Genomic DNA, 17,404 nt, shown 5'->3' with positions numbered 1-17,404 from the left:
CTGAGGAGAGATCTCTACCTTCTAATGCCCTCTGATTCGTTATGAATGCTATCCGCTTAGTGAGGTTGTTGTTTCAAACCTAACGAAGAGTTCGCGATGCTTTATTGAGTTCAATTTTATGCTTTTTACCAAGTCTGTTTGCTTACATAAATTATAAATTTTATGATTGTGAAAAATTAACCTGACACTATTTTTCAGGAAAGCATCAAAAATTTTGCGTTATAGTTTTCTTTTAAAAAATAGCTGTCTGTTGCGGATATGCTTACTCAATGTTTATCAGTCGCTGCTATACAGGACTACTGGTCGGACTAGTGTTTTATTAGTACCAATTTCAGATATTGCTAAACGAAAGTTAACTTTATAAAAGCTCAATAAATGCAATTTCACTTTCAGATAAAGACTTGTTGCGTTTTAGTAATATGAGCTGAATTAATCTATACAACTTCTGTTTTTGAAATTGAAAAACTCTTTATATCCTTTTCAGTCTCACAAATTAGTTACTCTTGCCTCTAAAAACTTTAAAAAATTTCTCGATTTTTCATTAGAGCATACAATAAATTAAGGAAATGCTCATTTTTATCAATTTTATAGACATAATAAATGAAGCTATTTTTGAAGAACGAATTAAAATGTGAAGTATACTACTGACCACTGTAGTGAGCATTTGAATGATGAGATTCATATAATTTTCTTCTCGTGGTTTCAGTTGAACAAACCAGTCAAAGCAGAAGGAAATGTGGAGAGTTGGTTAATGAATTTATTGAAAATGTCACACCAGTCACTTCACAGTGTCATTCGCAAAGCTGCCATTTCTACGACTAGTCCTAAATTCACACTCATGGAATTTCTCAGAGATTACCCAGCTCAAGTAAGTACAAACTTTCTTAAGTTCAAATGTGAACACTGTTTAAGGGTGTTGTTACCTGATGTAACGCACAGATAAAATCAAATTACATTTGCAATAAGAAACGTATTCTGCTTTCACATTAAGCTACTTACAGACCTTTTGATTACTTACTGTGTGAAACATGTAGTTAGTTTATAGAAAGATAGTCACAAATTCTATGGCCGTCTGCTGCTATGGAAACAAGAAATAACGCATTTCAAAGAGGGGAGATTTTTCTCTACCCTGATTCTCTTTCCATCGCCGATCCGAGCTAAAACCTATCTTAAACATCAACCCAATACCTTAAAATAGTGAAATCTCGTAACCATAGTCACGAATGCCGAGAGAAGTTCTTAGCTTAGATAAACTATACTACCTACGACTTAGATAAACAATACTATTTCTAAAACTTATCGAATGCTCTCTTACTGGTTCAGAGCTCTCGAAGCTATGTCAGCAAATAAAAAGGTATAGATGATGCCACTACTTATGCTAAGCAAAAGAGAAAAACAGGTTTTCGAGAGTGTTATTGGGCTCATCAAAGAAAAGCTTTAAAAAAAAGAAGAAAAAAAGTTTAAGAAAATTTAATTGCTCAAAAGGATTTAGGCACACGCATGCTTTATTTCTTAAAATAATTAAATAAAAGTTGAAATTTAAGAAACGCGTTTCTTAAAGAAATAAATGCTGCAAAATTATTTAGCCAGAAAATAGCGTTTTTTTCTGAATTGGACATATTATTTTCTTGTAAAAAATAAACCAATGAGATTTTAAGATAATTTTAAAATACTTCTGACCTAAAATCATATTGAAAAACTAATACATAGACAATTCCAACAAATGAAGGATAAAAATAAAGCTCTATGTCATTTACAGATTCAGAATTTTCTGATTTATTATATTGCGCCAGAATTGAACAAATAATATTTTAAGATTGTGTTGTCGCGAAAATATAAATATATATTTGCATTAATGCTTATTTCATTTGAATGTCTTTTTGTTTTTTCAAAATTTTACATTCAAAAATTTTACAAAGTCAAGTAACAATTAACCAAGTCTACATTTTACCCATTTAAAATTAAAAAAAATTGCAATGAAAATATTTCATTTCAATTTTCATTTAGAATAATCAAACCATTGGTGATTTCTTAATAACAGTTATAATACATAAATTTTTGTTATAAATTTCACACATAAAAACCTATGTTCTAATCGAGAAAAATAAAATAGTAATCGCAAATAGTTAAGTAAGAGTCCTGATTTTACATTAACAAAGTCGGAAAACATCCTAAAAGTAGTTTTTCTTTTAGGTAGGTCTTCTTTGTCTTCAGATTATTTGGACTCGAGAATCAGAAGTGGCTCTAGCTTATTCCACTCAAGATAAAAAAGTTATGGAACAAACCAATGGACTATTCTTAGATCTTCTCAACACTCTAATCGAGGAAACTACTAAAGATCTAGGAGTTGTGGAGAGGACAAAATTTGAAACATTAATTACAATTCATGTTCACCAAAGAGACATCTTCAACGATTTGGTAATGGTGTCTGAAAAGTTTCATATTTATTATTTAAAACAAAAGGGAAATAAGTGAAATTTTATAAGTACTGGAAAGTAAAAAATTACAGTGCTAAAAAATTTTTTTTACCTTGAATTGATCTAATCTTTTATTTAAAAATGTCGTATGTTTAAAATTCGATTTTTCAGCATCTATTCAACCAATTTCGCTCAAATTTTGTATTTTGCATATTAAACTACATACTTTAAAATGATGTAAAAATTATTATATACCTTACAACTCAATATTTTTTTTGCTAGTATTAAATAAAATAATAAAAAATAATAAATATTTACTAAAATTTATTTTTTGCATGACATTATCTTAAGATATGCGAATTTTATTATTGTACACACAAATTTTTCGATTCGCTTAAAAATTTGCTGAGATATGGTGAAATACGCAACAAATATAATTAACATTAAGGGGTCTAAACTTTCCGAACTTTTAATCGAAATGAAACCATAACGAAACTATGAGGATCGTATTTTCCAGATTGCAGCTACCCCTTGAGGGGTCAGAAATCCGATTCCGTTAAAAAAAGTTATGTTTATTTAGCGAAAGTACGTTTTTATGTCTGATTTCGCATTTTAATATATCGCCTGCACCAATTAATTAGCATATTTGAGGTCATCTTCTTAAACCATTAAGATTGAGTGAACGTGAAGATCATTAGATCAAAAGTTATTAAGAGGAGTCCGGTTTCTTATTTTTATTATTTTTTTTGGCTCACTCTACGTATGTATTGCACTGAAATTTTATAACTCCTTAGAATATTGCTTCATTGTTTCGTAACATATTTTTATTCGGCTTAGTTTTAGCATTCTTTCAAACCTTACGGTAAGTGATGGTTCAGAGCTACAATTAATTCAATGCAATAATGTAATTTAAGAATTTTATTTTTTAAATTGCATGACTTTCAAATATTTAAACACAGATTAGATTTTCTTCGATTATTCAAAGCATATAAAGTAACAAAGCATAGAAAGTTACATGGAATATAAAGTAAAACTTTCAAATCACCATTGTTTGAAGTTCTTTTTTTTTCTTCTTAAATCATTGATCTGCAGATTTCATGTTCGTCTGCAGAAAAATTTCATCTGCAGATTTTCTTTATGAAAAAAATGTTAAACTAAAATTTAGAAGAGGTGAAATATTTTTCATATATAGTCATCGAAATGTAAATTTTCTCAGCACACTTTTTTATTACACGTAGTTTGAAACTTCAGAAGTTAATTAAAGTAATTTATTTATCAGTGTCGATATGGAATAAAATCAGCCAAAGATTTTGAATGGGTGAAGCAATTCAGATTCTACTTTGAGGCCGATGACGATCTTACAGCAATAGGAATAACAGATGTCAAATTTACTTACCAGAATGAATTTCTGGGATGTACCGAGAGGCTCGTCATCACACCTCTAACTGATAGGTAAATATTGAAAAATTAAACTGTGTAATATTAAAAGATAAAGGGATCAGAATTTTCTCAGTTTCGAATATTATAGTTTACTCGTAAAATTTTAAATTATGCAACTTACAGGATGTCCACCGAACTGATTCCGAAATTAAATATCTCGGAAACAAAGGGCGCTAGAGAAATGAAACAAATGGTATGTTTATTGAAAAAAAGAAAAAAAAAACTTAATTAAATTTAGTTACGGAATTTATTTACAGAAGTTATCAACAGACGGCGCTGAATACCATTAGTAACGAGAATGTCAGTTCTAGTGTTAAATAATGAAATAAGTTTGTCTTACCGGATTTGGAGTTTTAAACCACATATTTTATCGAACAACGCTTGTTTCGAGAGATCGGATTACAATCCTACGGTATTTGTACTTTTAAGAATTCTGTACATCATGCAACGAAATCTGTAGGAATCATTTGTAACTAAATCCCAAAATTTATGCATAATAATTTTTTTAGCTTTCACAATGGACCTATTGTGTGTTTTATTTCTCTCTCCCTATTATTTCCAAGATTTTTTTTTTTATTTTGAAATCACTTAGTAAACAGCTGGTAAAATAAGCGGTTTACTAAGTCAGGATTTTTATTTATACTGGTGATAGACTGGATTATGCGAAACAGCTTGAAAGATGAAAAAAGAGGAATAAGGTGGAATTTCACAACTACTTTAGAAGACCTTGATTTTGCTGATGACATCGTACTTATTTCATCAAAATGTACAGACCTTCAGCTTAAAACAGACAAATTCAACAAATATTCAAATAGTGTAGGTTTATTCATAAACAAGAAGAAAACTAAAGTAATAAGAATAAATCAAAAGAAAAATGACAAAATTAAAATCGAAAATCACGAAATAGATGACATAAAGTCATTTAGCTGTTTAGGTTCTATTGTAGATAAAAAAAAAAGTGGAAGTAGTGAAGATATTAATCAGACAGCGAATAATCAAAGCAAGAACATGTTTTAAGGGATTACATAAATTTTGGAGAGAGTTAAATATTGAAATGAAGATAAAAATAGTTGTTTACAAAGCTATTGTTAGAGCAGTACTATTATACGGCGCAGAAACCTGTTAACAGACTAAGATCGAAATACAAAAATTAGAAACCTTTCAAAACAAATGTTTTAGATTTATTTTTAAAATTTTCTGGCCTTACAAAGTATCAAGTCAAAATCTATTAAAGAAAGCTAAAATAAAAACAATAGAAGATGAAATTAAAAAACGAAGATGGAGCTGGCTCGGACATATCCTTAGAATGCCCAAAGAAAAAATTACATCTGTTGCGCTTACATGGGCCCCTGATGGTAAAAGAACAAGAGGAAGACCCAGACTTATCATCCAGCTCATGTTTTTGGACGAATTAAAAGAATGTAGAATATCTGCCTGGAAGGAAGCAAGATCTATTGCTAGAGACAGGAGGCGTTGGAGGGATATGCTAGAGGCCTTAAGTGCCCAAAGGCACGTAGAGGATAAGTAAGTAAGTAGAAAACCGCTGGACACTCTGTATATTTATATTTCATGGAAATGCCTTCAATTTAAGAATATTTAGGAAACTTATGCTTTTAACTTTAAAAAAAAATTTAGGACAAATATTAATAGCAATGCTTAGATTTATTTGTATTTTTATGATGTTATCAATGCAGTTTTTTGAAACATGAAAATTGAGTGAATTTTTTAAAAACCAATATTTTTTGTAAATTCGCAAATTGTATAGATGCTACATCACATTAGCTCAAGCTTTGCAATTGCATATGGGAGGTGCTCCAACAGGACCAGCTGGAACGGGGAAAACAGAAACAACTAAAGACATGGGAAAAATGCTCGGTAAATACGTCGTGGTGTTTAACTGTTCCGACCAGATGGACTACAAAGGATTAGGAAGAATATTTAAAGGTAAGAATAATGTGATATTGTCAACAGGATGTTCAAAAAGTGTGGAGGTAGTCAAATATCTGGAGAACGTACATCGGATCAAAAACCAGAATATACATGTGCGAAATAGTTTCAAAAGGTGCCTGAAATGAGCCTCCCTTGAGAGGCGGATAAATTTCCAAAATCACATAATATTTAGGAACACCCATTTTTTTTAGATCACAGATTTGGATTTCTCAGAATAAAAAAAAAAATATTTAAGAACTATAGGACTTTATATTTTAGTTTAGAGATGGCGTTGTAGTCGCAAAATGAAAAATGTGGCAAAAATGTCTAAAAAGTATTATATTTCTTGGGAGAAATACGGAGGGTGGAAAAATTAAAATACAGTAGAAGTCAGATAATCCGGCACGTTCGGGACCGGCTCGGTGCCGGACTACCGAAAATTCCGGTCTATCGGACGGTAATTATACGAACGATTAGGTTAATAATTAAACTAGCAAATAGATACAACAAAGTTTATTTTACATTTCATATAATGTATGTATGCGTACTGTAAAACATATTTCACTTAGATTTAAAAAAGTCACGAATGTCTTTTTGTTTTCTTGACTTTTGGCATTTTTGGAGTGTTGTATTTTTTACCTGGTTCCAAGACAGTGCAATAGCATAGACGGCATCTTTTACTGTAAACTTTTTTTGAAAATCAGTCACGTCACAGTCGGCATTTAACAGGCCTTGAATAAAAGACCTTCTTTAAAAGCATTTAAAATTTTGAATAACCCATGGGTTGAATCAAAGATGTTACGTTAGGTGGGAGCAGAGTAGCAACAATATTTCCAGAAACTGACTCATCTACTGGCGGGTGGGCTTTGCAATTGTACAAAAGAAGGATGGCTTTAGTAACGAGCGCTTCCGGATGATCCCGAACTACCCCGAAAACTTCCGAATAGCTCTCTGCTCCCGAATAGCTCGTTTTTATTTGCTTTAAAGATACACTTTTGGAGAAAACCAAAATTTTTACAATTTTCCGGAGCGATGCCGGACTATCGGGCATTCCGGACTGTTGGATGCCGGACTAATGGACTTCTACTGTAGATCTGTTTGATAATTTGAAACACTTAACTGATGACAAAAACTCAAATCCACCCAACCCCCTTATTTGGACGATTCCTAGATGGCGGAGCTCAGTTTGGGAATATAGGTTAAGTTTAATTTCACTAAATCGGCTTTTCAAAATATATCTTGAGATACATCTATTTTACACAATTTCTACCCCATTTTCATTTTGATAAAACAGAGCCATCTCTAATGCAAATTTAATGGCGAGAAGTTACATTATGCTATTATATAGGAGAATCCAAATTTGTTTTTAAAAAAGGGGGTCTTCTAATAGTTGAAAGTTTCCCCAAAGCAACCCAAGTGGATGAGATTGAGGAATCGAGATTGGTTTCATTAAATATATCCTTAGAAAATATCAAATAATTCGCCCAACTATTTTTTGACTTTCGATTCCAGATATTTGAACCTTATTCATATTTTTTGAACACCTTGCATATTAATTTATGTGTGTGTGTGTGTGTACAAAACATAATTTTACGAAAATTGCTTATAAAGTGTTATGTTTCATCAAATGCTGCCAAAGACTGGTGTTAAATCTATCATAATTTTAAAAAATGTTCTTTAGGAATAAATACTATAAACTGTAAGAAAAGAAAACAAAAAAAGAAGTTCTTATTTTTTTTTCTTTTTAAGAAGGAAATGAAATCAGTCTTTTTTTTTTATCGGTGCATCAAAATATAGTTTTCCTTAATTGCTCAGATTATTAAAATCTTGACTAATAGGGGGAGAAGGCTAGAAATAAAGCTTTCGCTTCTTATTCAATTGATCAATTATTTTTTTTTTACTTTTAAAATGTCTATACAAATAAATAAAAAGATGTATTTTTGCTTTTTGACCGCTGAAAGTTATAAAGAAAAAATGTCTAGTTAAAAATAAGTTTAACAAGGGCGGGGGAATTTTAGGCACTATATTGCAAAATCGCGTTACAGCTGCATTTATAATAATATTTAATAAATCAACAAGTGGAACCAAACTGAGAGTAAATAAAAATCCTTATCCATCTGCCAAGCTAGATAAGAAGATTAAGTTTCAGTAGTTTCAAATCGCATTTTGTATTTTTCCTTTTTCTTAAAAAACAGACCATTATCTCTACCATATATATGTGATCTTAACCATAGCGCGTTGTAATCCGTAGGAGAAAAAAAGAGAAGTTCAAGTTATGTAAAAAAATATATAAATATTATCTCTATTCTTTGCTTCAAATTGTTGAATAAATTATATCCAATTTATTTTTAGGCTTGGCACAATCAGGTTCATGGGGCTGCTTCGATGAATTTAACAGAATTGAACTTCCTGTTCTATCTGTGGCAGCTCAACAAATTTCAATTGTCTTAACATGTAAAAAAGAACATAAGGAAACCTTTATCTTCAGCGATGGAGAAGTAATAAGAATGAATCCAGAATTCGGAATATTCCTCACTATGGTAACTTTTATATACCTCTTTCTGAAATTTCTTTTACTTCAAATTACTTTGTTGGCTTATCACATCAGTCTATAACACTCCATTTACAAACAGTACTGACTAAATTTGAGGTAATATAACCTTACCAATTTTTCTTTACGACTGAAAAAAGCTTTAGAGTGGTGAACTTTCATTAAGTAATTAAACCAGTTTAAACCTTTAACTAATTTCTGAAACTAAACTAGAAATTAAATTGAATTATTTTTACCTTAATAATTTTTAACAAAATTGAATTATATTTCATTTCTACAATTTTTCTGTCTTACCGTTCATCATACCTATACGATTCTCTCTTTAAAATATACCATTAGTTCTTATTTGAAACTAAATCTGAGCGTATCCAGTAAAAATTAATTACATTTGTTAGTTGAAAATTTTCGAAACACGACAAGGGTTCAACAAATCACATTGAAAGGCTCCGGCAAACATCAGTAGGTATGGAATAGATTTACTTACCTCGTAATATATACATGTATAGAGCACAAAAAAAAAAAAAAAAACTGACCACATTGAATAACTTTTGATTTAATGATAGGATCCCCACGCTCTAGGACTCAATCTTAAAGGTTCGAAGGGGTGGACCCAAATATGCTAATTAATTAGTGCTGACGATATTTTAAGTTACGAAATCAGACACAAAAACGTATTTTACAAGCATAACTTTTTTTAAACGGATTCGGATTTCTGACCACCAAAATATGCGGGACAGCTGCGATCTACGAAATGTAGTTTGGTTAGGAAAGCTATCCGAAGTTAGGACATTACATATTTGAGTACAGTGAAACCTGCCAAGTTGACCACCCTTGTAAGTTGGACACCTGCATAAGTTGACCTCAATTATCAAGAACGAAATTTTTCCTATATTATATAAAGAAGCAAAAACTTTGTAACTTGACCACTTGTCTATCTTGTATGCTGACCAATGAAATAAGTCAATTTTGTCTAGGAGTATTATGAAATTCTATTCTAAGACCCTCATAAGTTGACCAGAAAAAAAAATTCAGAAAAGTTTCTGTCATTTTGCAATGTATATTAAAATTTTACTTGTTTGGGGAAATAGTGTAAAAAGCTAATCTAAACCCTTTTGTGAGTTGACCATCTGGGGAAACAGTAGGGGGTCAGTTTCTGACCATTTCTTTCATTCATTCATTGAAAACAGCTGTGTTAGTTGAAAGGTTTTTCTTCCAGTTGCAATAGTGAGCATAGTCAAATGCATAACTAACGAAATATTTTTTTTTTTTAAAGTTAGTTAAATATTAGAATTATATGTAAAAAATTGAAGTTCATTCAGGTCTAAACACATTTCTTAAGATATTCATTTTGCAATATATGCTAAATATAATATTTAAGTCAAGTAAAAAAAAATTAAATAGCAACATGATATAGGAAACGAAAAAGTAAACAATGACCCACCCCCTCTATAAGTTGCCCACTTGTCTAAGTTGACCACTAAAACAATGCACCACAAGTGGTCAACTTACACAAGTTTTACTGTATATAGATTTTAGAAACAAAAGTCTTAACATTAGATTAACGAAATTGGATTTTCAACCTGTTTCAACCAGGAGTGAAAGGTTATAACCAGCCACATTTTAAATTATTATTTCTTTTTATAAAAAATGTTCTTCTTTTTAATTTTGAATTTTTATTGACCTTTTTCTAACGAAATGGTCCTGAGCGCACAAGTATCAAATTTAAAGATTAGTTTTATATCTTAAATATTTTTTAATTTTAGATATTTTCAAAACTCTAAAAAGTATGAAAATGCATAAAACAAAGTTTTGTTATTGCGAAAAATATCATGACAGAAGGATAAAATTATTTCTCTCAAATATTGCGAAAAGATTTCATATTCACGAAAAAGATTGCCGTTTGGCTAATATCAGAATTTTCTCATTTATCTTTGAATGTTCAGCTTAATGAGATTAGTTGCAGCTGCAAGTTCGTAATATAGTTTCATTTGTGAAATCGTTAGCATAAGTTTTAAAAATATTTTATATGCATTTCAAAAGCAATTTACTTTAGTTTGCTTTTATTATAAAGGGAAATACTTTATTAGGTTTTGTAAGCTATAAAGGAACTTCTGCATAATGTTTAATCTGAAAACGAAACAAATTAATATACCAATTCGTTCCATAAGTAAAATTTTACTTTGACCCGCATTAAAGATTGAGTTTTTCGTCTGTTATTCAAAAATACTTTATTTTGAGAACTCGTTTATATACATGCAATAATATTTACAGAATTCTTGTTAAAAATAAGAGTAAATAAAAGGAGATGCACATACAAGGGATCGCAAATTAATATTCATGCAAAGCTATAAAAAAACTAACAGATGAAAGTATGGCTGAAATATAAAAACCTATTTAATTGTCTAAGGAAACAGGGAAGAGGCAATTATTAGACACTCCTCAATGTTTAATCAGGATACCCAGCTTGATATGATCCTTTCGGTACAGCCTTCCTCAGTAGTGATTCGAAAGAAGTTTAATTCTTCTTAACTTAAGCATTAGTCAGTGAAAAACAAGCACCGCTAATGATTATACCTATTTGACTTTCTTTACTAAGGAATCTAAAATAGGATAATTAGGGCGGTAATTAAGGAACACCATGTATCTTTATGATGTTTGGAGCATCACAACTGAAACGTATATTTGTGATAATATTCATTCCTCTTTCCATAGTAAAAAATCGCAAGAGCCGCCGCCGCTTTTTTAGGTGTTAAACTTTACGTTACATCATGTTTTGATGCTCAAAAACGATAGGACTTACTAAATTGGAAATTCCAGTGAATATAGAAAATATTTAGAATGTAAGGGGAAAAAAAGTTTTAGCATTCAATCAAAACTTTTTTTTTTAAAAGACATTATAACTAATATAATAACTTAAAAGTTATATATTTTTTTTAAAAAAAATCATCTCTCTTAACATAATTAGCGTGTTCTTTTAAAACTCAGCTAAATTTCTAAATCTGCAATATAGTTATGTTATGATGTCACAATTAAATTTTAACGCCATTCAAATGTAGTAGCGAACATGACGAAATAAACATGAATTACGTTTTAGCGTTCTACAATGTCAGATAGCAAACCCTCAATATCATCTAGGCTTACAAATCTGTTGATAACGGTACATTTATTTCTGACAACAATGGAAGCAATGAAATAAAAAAAAAAACAAGTTAATGTCAAACAATTTAAATGATGCAATCTCTAAAACTATTCAGTTAGCACGGAAACACAAATATTTAAAGCGTAATTACATGATTCAGCAGTTCTTTATAGCATTTATTAGAACATAGAGCTAGAATATTATTAGAAAATAGAGCTTTATAGAATTCTAATGAGACCTAATGAATGATTCATAGCCTTCATTAGAATTGTATAAGAGTAGCTAAGAAAAAAATTCTTTAGAAAAAGAAAATCCATTTGGAAATCCAATCCGCCAATTTGAAAATCCAATCCATCCCTTTACCATTTGGGGAAAGTTGCAACCAATGGGACATTTAACTTTCGTGTCAAAATTTGGCGAACTTCATTTTTATACATATTGATGTTATTTTTATTTTCCAGATTAACTATGCATGTCTATATATTAGAAATTATATGATAAGTTAAATAAAAAATCTCATTCGCCCAATGAAGGACACCTGTCACTTTCATTGAGTTACTGAGTCCTGTAAACATTTTATTTTTAATACATTAACATCTTAATACAGTCGAACTCGTTTATAACGAGCACAAAGGGACCGTAACATTGTACTCGTTAAATCTGAGTGTTCGTAATAAACGGGTCCTTAAGGCAGGCGTGCAGCCAGAAAAGGGGGGGGGGGCTTGGGAGGTCAAATGATTGAGTTTACTTAAAACTTAATTAATACTTACTTACTTTAATTACATTAATTAATTTAATTGAATACTTTTCTTAATTTAATGACAACTAACGCCCCCCCCCCCAGCCAGCAAAAAATTTCTAGTTGCGCTACAGTCTTAAAGGGCAATTAAGTGTCATTTCGCAGTTTTTTTTTTATTTCGCGCGCATTTCTTATCATTTTGAAAAAAAGATAAGACACAAAGACTAGAAAGATGATAAAAAAGATTGCAAGACAGAGAAATATTGCTCGCTAAAACTGGGTCTTGTTCGTTAAAAGCGACTTCTGTTCCATAGACTTAACATTGATCCAACCAAATATTTTCGTTTCCCTCGGTAAATCCGAGTTCTCGTTAAATCCGAGCTCGTTATAAACGAGTTTGACTGTACAGTTCAGTAAAATGTTTAAAATGATTATAAGCACAAATCGTAAATTTAAAATGCTGATTAGAAATCAACACTGACTACACACAACACAGACGCAACGTTTGCTAAAATAATTTGACTTATTCCCCCCTTTTCACTATGGATTACCTTTTCATTATTATGCTCATTACCTCCATTTCGAAACTCAAAATATATTTAAAGTATATTAATTCTGATTTAGATATTTTTCACAATGTCTGCCTAGAAGGAACAAAATAGATATTTCACTTATTTTAAATTGAATTTCTCCCGATATGCTTTCTATAAATCAAATGCAAGAATGCTTTATTGTACAACCTATAAAATTTGCAAAATATTGGTCTCGATATAATTTTCATGGTTAATAGAAAATTACCGACTGTTACCAGCCGATTCATATCACGTGAGGCTGACTGACTGAAGGCAACAAGTAGATTACATGTATGCGTCCGTGAATTCGGTCATAAAAGTATACGAGCATTATTAATATGGCTAAATAACACAGTTTCAAACATTATCAGTAATATTTAAAACACTTTTAGCATCACACAGATATCTATAATTTGTTTACATTTAAAAAGAACAAAAGTATAAAACTAGCACCGTCTTGTACTGAGATTTTCGAACTGAGAACAGTAAATTAATAGCGTCTGCTGCGAATAACTATAAAATAATGGAGGTAGCCCAACGAAAGAACCAGGCCAAAAACAGCAACCTTTTCGTTTCAAAAGTTGAACATTTTTCAACCGCCACATTGGAAGTTACATTTTCGTAGAAGCTGTGTCAGTTATTTTATGTCCGTGTCAAACCAACCTTCAGAAAGCATTGAATCTCATTTTTGACTTAGATGTCTGTTTATCAATCGCTCTATTGCAATAGTTGCAGTCAAATATCATCACAAACCTACCTTAAGAATAGGTGCTTAGCAACCACTAATTACTACTTGTTTCTTACATCGAAAGAGTATTTAACCGGAAGTCGATACAGTTTGGACAACGCAAGGGAAAGATGAGGTTTTGAGAAGAGACCCTTTTAATTGAGGAAAAGGTTTTTGATTATTAGTAAATTGCCACAAAAAGGGAAAAAAATATTAAAACCGTATCATGTAATAACACATATAAAATTTTATTAAAACATAATTTAAAAATGACAATATTGGAGTTACTATCTTCTTAGACATAAAATTTAAAGCAGGGTTCCCACTCAATTTCAGAAGGAAAAAAAAATTCCCCGACTTTTTCAGGTATACCAGGTAAATTTCAATGAAAATCGAGACCATATTTTTTATCAGAAAACTTTAATTCTTTTATTTGTAATGTGAAATATTAGATTTTCTGAGTAAAAAAAAAGTTATATAATGAGGATGCGAACATTTCAGTTTGACTAATATGTGAAATTTTTATAACAAATAATTGTAATAGATGTTAAAATTATTTAACTCGAATCTCAATAACTGATTACTGTTACTGACAATTTTAAGACTGGTTATTTTCCAGGCATGATATAAGAATATTCCTGATTTTTAGAGTTATAATAAAATTCCCTGACAATTCTAGCTTTTCTCTGTTCTCCCTGTAATGTTATTCGGTAAACTTCAGTATTTTTTAATGTTTATAGAAATGTTAAATGATTATTCAAACATCGTATTTTTCAACGTAACGACACATAGTGACTGCACAAAAATTTCAGTAAAAGAAAATAATATAATGCCTAAAAGGCAACTGTTATTACGCATTTTTGTTATTTTGTTTTAAAATTATGTTAAAAATACACTGAATTAGATAACTGGTAGAGATAGAGGATAATAAATTCAAAAGACAAACAAGGACAAGTATCAAAGTACGAATAATATTTATTATTTTGTGTACAACTAAAATTTATTGCCCATATCTATGAAATGTCTCATAATTTAAGCTTGTCAGATCAGTGTTATCTATCATGCCTTATCTTTTTTCTTATCGAAATAAATAAATAAAAGTGGGTCAAAATGTACAATATTTACAGTACTTATGTTTAATCTATATATGATATGAAAATGCCTATTTTCGTTGGGGGAAAAAAAGAGCTTAATATGCAGATAACAATCAAATTTTTATTATCAATTTAAGTACGGAAAGTAACAGTGATAACAGCATGATAAACTTCTTGACAATTTGGAATAAAGAAGAAGGGATTTCCTTGAAATGATAAAACAGAGTTGTAACTGCAAATTTTGAATCGTTAGTTGGAATGCTGAGCTCTAACTCCAGACTTTTTACACAAGTTCAACTTACACTATAAATTTACACCGAATTTTAGAAAAGTATTAACACTACTGCTAAATAAATTCTAATTTTAAATCGAATAGATATATATTTAAGTTCGATTGGATTTAAAAGTATTTTATTTATAATTACATTTTATATTGCCATATAACAGGAAAAACAAATAAATTTCACCATATATATTACAAAGATTTGAAATTGCACAAAACTATATTAGATCTCAATTGCTTAGGCACACACATAGTCGCAGAACATTACTGAGTTCTAGAAGAAAGATTTTTTATTTGGGAAGCAAAGAAGTTGGATTTTTTTTTAATCAGCAGAATTTTTCGAAATATTTTTTCTTGCATATAATTTTTTTCCTCTTTCTTGTGAATTATATTCCAAAAACGCCTTTCTCGCACATCGAAGGTAGAATAAACATTCGTGATTATTTTCTTTTTCTACCTCTTTTGATAATAACAAATTCCGCAATGACTGGCTTTAGCTAGAATTTCAGATTGATATTATAAAAAACTAATTTCCCAAAAACAAAAATTTAAAAATGGTTATCGATACAAATATTTTTTAGAACAGGAGAATATCACCAATAATATTAGAATATGTATTCTTTTATACTTAGATTTTTAAAAAAAATTCTTTTATTTATAATTTAAAAAATTATGTACTGTTCTGTTCTATACATGAAGGATTTTTTTTTTTTGTAAACAGGAAGTAATTCTGTTACTTTAAATTAGTAACATATATATTATTTGCTACTATTAAAAATGTTTTTCAGAAAGATATTTGTAATAGAGAGAATTGTCGCAGAAAGCTAGAAAAAATTCTGCCATAGAGCACATAAGAAAGATTCTTTAGTGAATGTTCATAAACTACGAAAATATTACAATATTTTGAAGTTACCTGTACGTTGGAATCGGGCGAATTGGAGGAGAATAACTTTGATGATACGGCTGTTAAGATCATCATCAATAGTTTCTGATTGAGTCGGGATATCTTTTATGATCTGTTACAATCTGCAAGGAAATAAATCCTCCTCATAATAACATTTCTGGAGATTGGTTGAATGCTTAACTAAGAAAAGCTTGATGCGATGTTTTGAATTGAAAAAGCTTCATAATTTGCTGTCGCAATGTTCAGTAACTTCATAAATTAAAATTCTTTAATCCTGTATTAGTTAGTTGATATTCAAAGATCAAATTAATAAACGCTAATATCTAGTTGATGTAACCGATATGAGCAAAGAGAAAGAAGGTTAATTAAAAGAGTATGAAGGGGTACAAAGTGAACGGTATGTGCGCATCTGTCCCTTATGTTCTGTTCACAAATGCCCCGTCATTTTCTTTCGGCCACTTCAATGTCTTGTTTTTAGCATACAAAAAAAAAAAAAAATCACTTGAATATTTAAGCAATATTCGATAATAATTGACTTCAGTTTATTAGTTTTAAGTTTTCATTTCAAGAAGTCATAGATAATAAAAGAAAGAAGTTCTCACTACAGAAAAACAAAATGACTCATAGTTCCGAAAGTTTTGTAGAGAAGAAGGGTTGTTACCTGCTACTGCTAAATATTGAGAAATTCAAGGATTTTTAATTATAAATTGTTCTTGTAAGGCATATTATGTTCACGTATCCCTCTTACAAAGCAAAACATTAAAAAAAAATTAGAATTTTTTTTTTTTTATTTCAGTTTTGAAAAGAAAGAAAAAAGCATTAACAAGGTGCCAGACAAAGACTTAAAACTCTATGTTTCTAGCTCCAAAAACGTTACAATTTTTTTGAATGTTTTTTTCCGATGGGATAAAAAAAATTTATTGATAGGACTTTTTGCTATGAGAAGGTGAAACCTTTAAAATTTCTCATTCTGCGTTTTGTAATTATTCAGGAACCATACATAATGAGCAAGTTCACCACCATCCTTTTATTTAAGGCAGTTTCAAATATTTTTAAAAGTTCTATTTTATTAGATATTGAAAATTCAAACCTCCACTTACTTTTTCGGACTCTTTAAAATCAGAACAAATTCTAATCAAAGATAAGATAAAATTTTCAATATTATCTTTTAAATAGAAGTTTTATGAATGTCAGATAGATAATGAGCGAACATAAACAGGAAGCTCAAGGTTCAAACATTTAATATCTATTAAATGTTAACAATTTGACAATAATGCTCCTTCTATCACCAGTTTTAATCTTAGCAATATTGAACTCATAGGATTAAAAGTAGAAGTTAATGGCACAAGAACCGGAAGTGGCAGTACCGTTCCAAGCACAAACGTTACATATTTGAATTATCTAAGTCAAACAGTTATAATCTAAGTCAGTCTCAAAAACTGAAGCTGATAATAAGACATGATCAGAAGAAAACTGTGAAGTTAGGGATAAGGCACAAATAACACCAGCTAAATTTATGAAGAATAGAATTAAAATAAGAGAATATGGTATATTTTGTGCAATGTTGACTTAAAAAAAAAATGTGAGCAAAGCATAAATTGTACTCAAA

The 17,404-nt window shown here is 30.0% G+C and overlaps 1 protein-coding gene and 1 long non-coding RNA gene across 2 annotated transcripts in view; one reads left to right on the top strand and one right to left on the bottom strand.

Moving 5' to 3' along the window:
* Window positions 1–4,238, bottom strand: part of LOC139424979 (uncharacterized) — a 75,177-nt gene extending 70,939 nt beyond the window's left edge. The window contains exon 1 of the long non-coding RNA XR_011636127.2: window positions 4,198–4,238. This is a non-coding gene — a long non-coding RNA (uncharacterized LOC139424979). The remainder of the gene's footprint in view (window positions 1–4,197) is intronic.
* LOC107437090 (dynein axonemal heavy chain 5) overlaps window positions 1–17,404 on the top strand; it is a 156,088-nt gene that overhangs the window by 11,543 nt on the left and 127,141 nt on the right. The window contains exons 7-11 of the mRNA XM_043043611.3: window positions 707–868; window positions 2,194–2,418; window positions 3,697–3,869; window positions 5,623–5,801; window positions 8,139–8,326. Of these exons, the coding sequence (XP_042899545.3) occupies window positions 707–868; window positions 2,194–2,418; window positions 3,697–3,869; window positions 5,623–5,801; window positions 8,139–8,326 (927 nt within the window). The remainder of the gene's footprint in view (window positions 1–706; window positions 869–2,193; window positions 2,419–3,696; window positions 3,870–5,622; window positions 5,802–8,138; window positions 8,327–17,404) is intronic.

Source organism: Parasteatoda tepidariorum, chromosome 2, assembly GCF_982258835.1.
Source record: "Parasteatoda tepidariorum strain Cologne lab strain chromosome 2, Ptep-v5.0, whole genome shotgun sequence".
In the NCBI taxonomy this organism is placed as follows: domain Eukaryota; kingdom Metazoa; phylum Arthropoda; class Arachnida; order Araneae; family Theridiidae; genus Parasteatoda; species Parasteatoda tepidariorum.
Note: the sequence above shows the minus strand (reverse complement) of the source record. Positions and strands in the feature narration are given on the sequence as shown.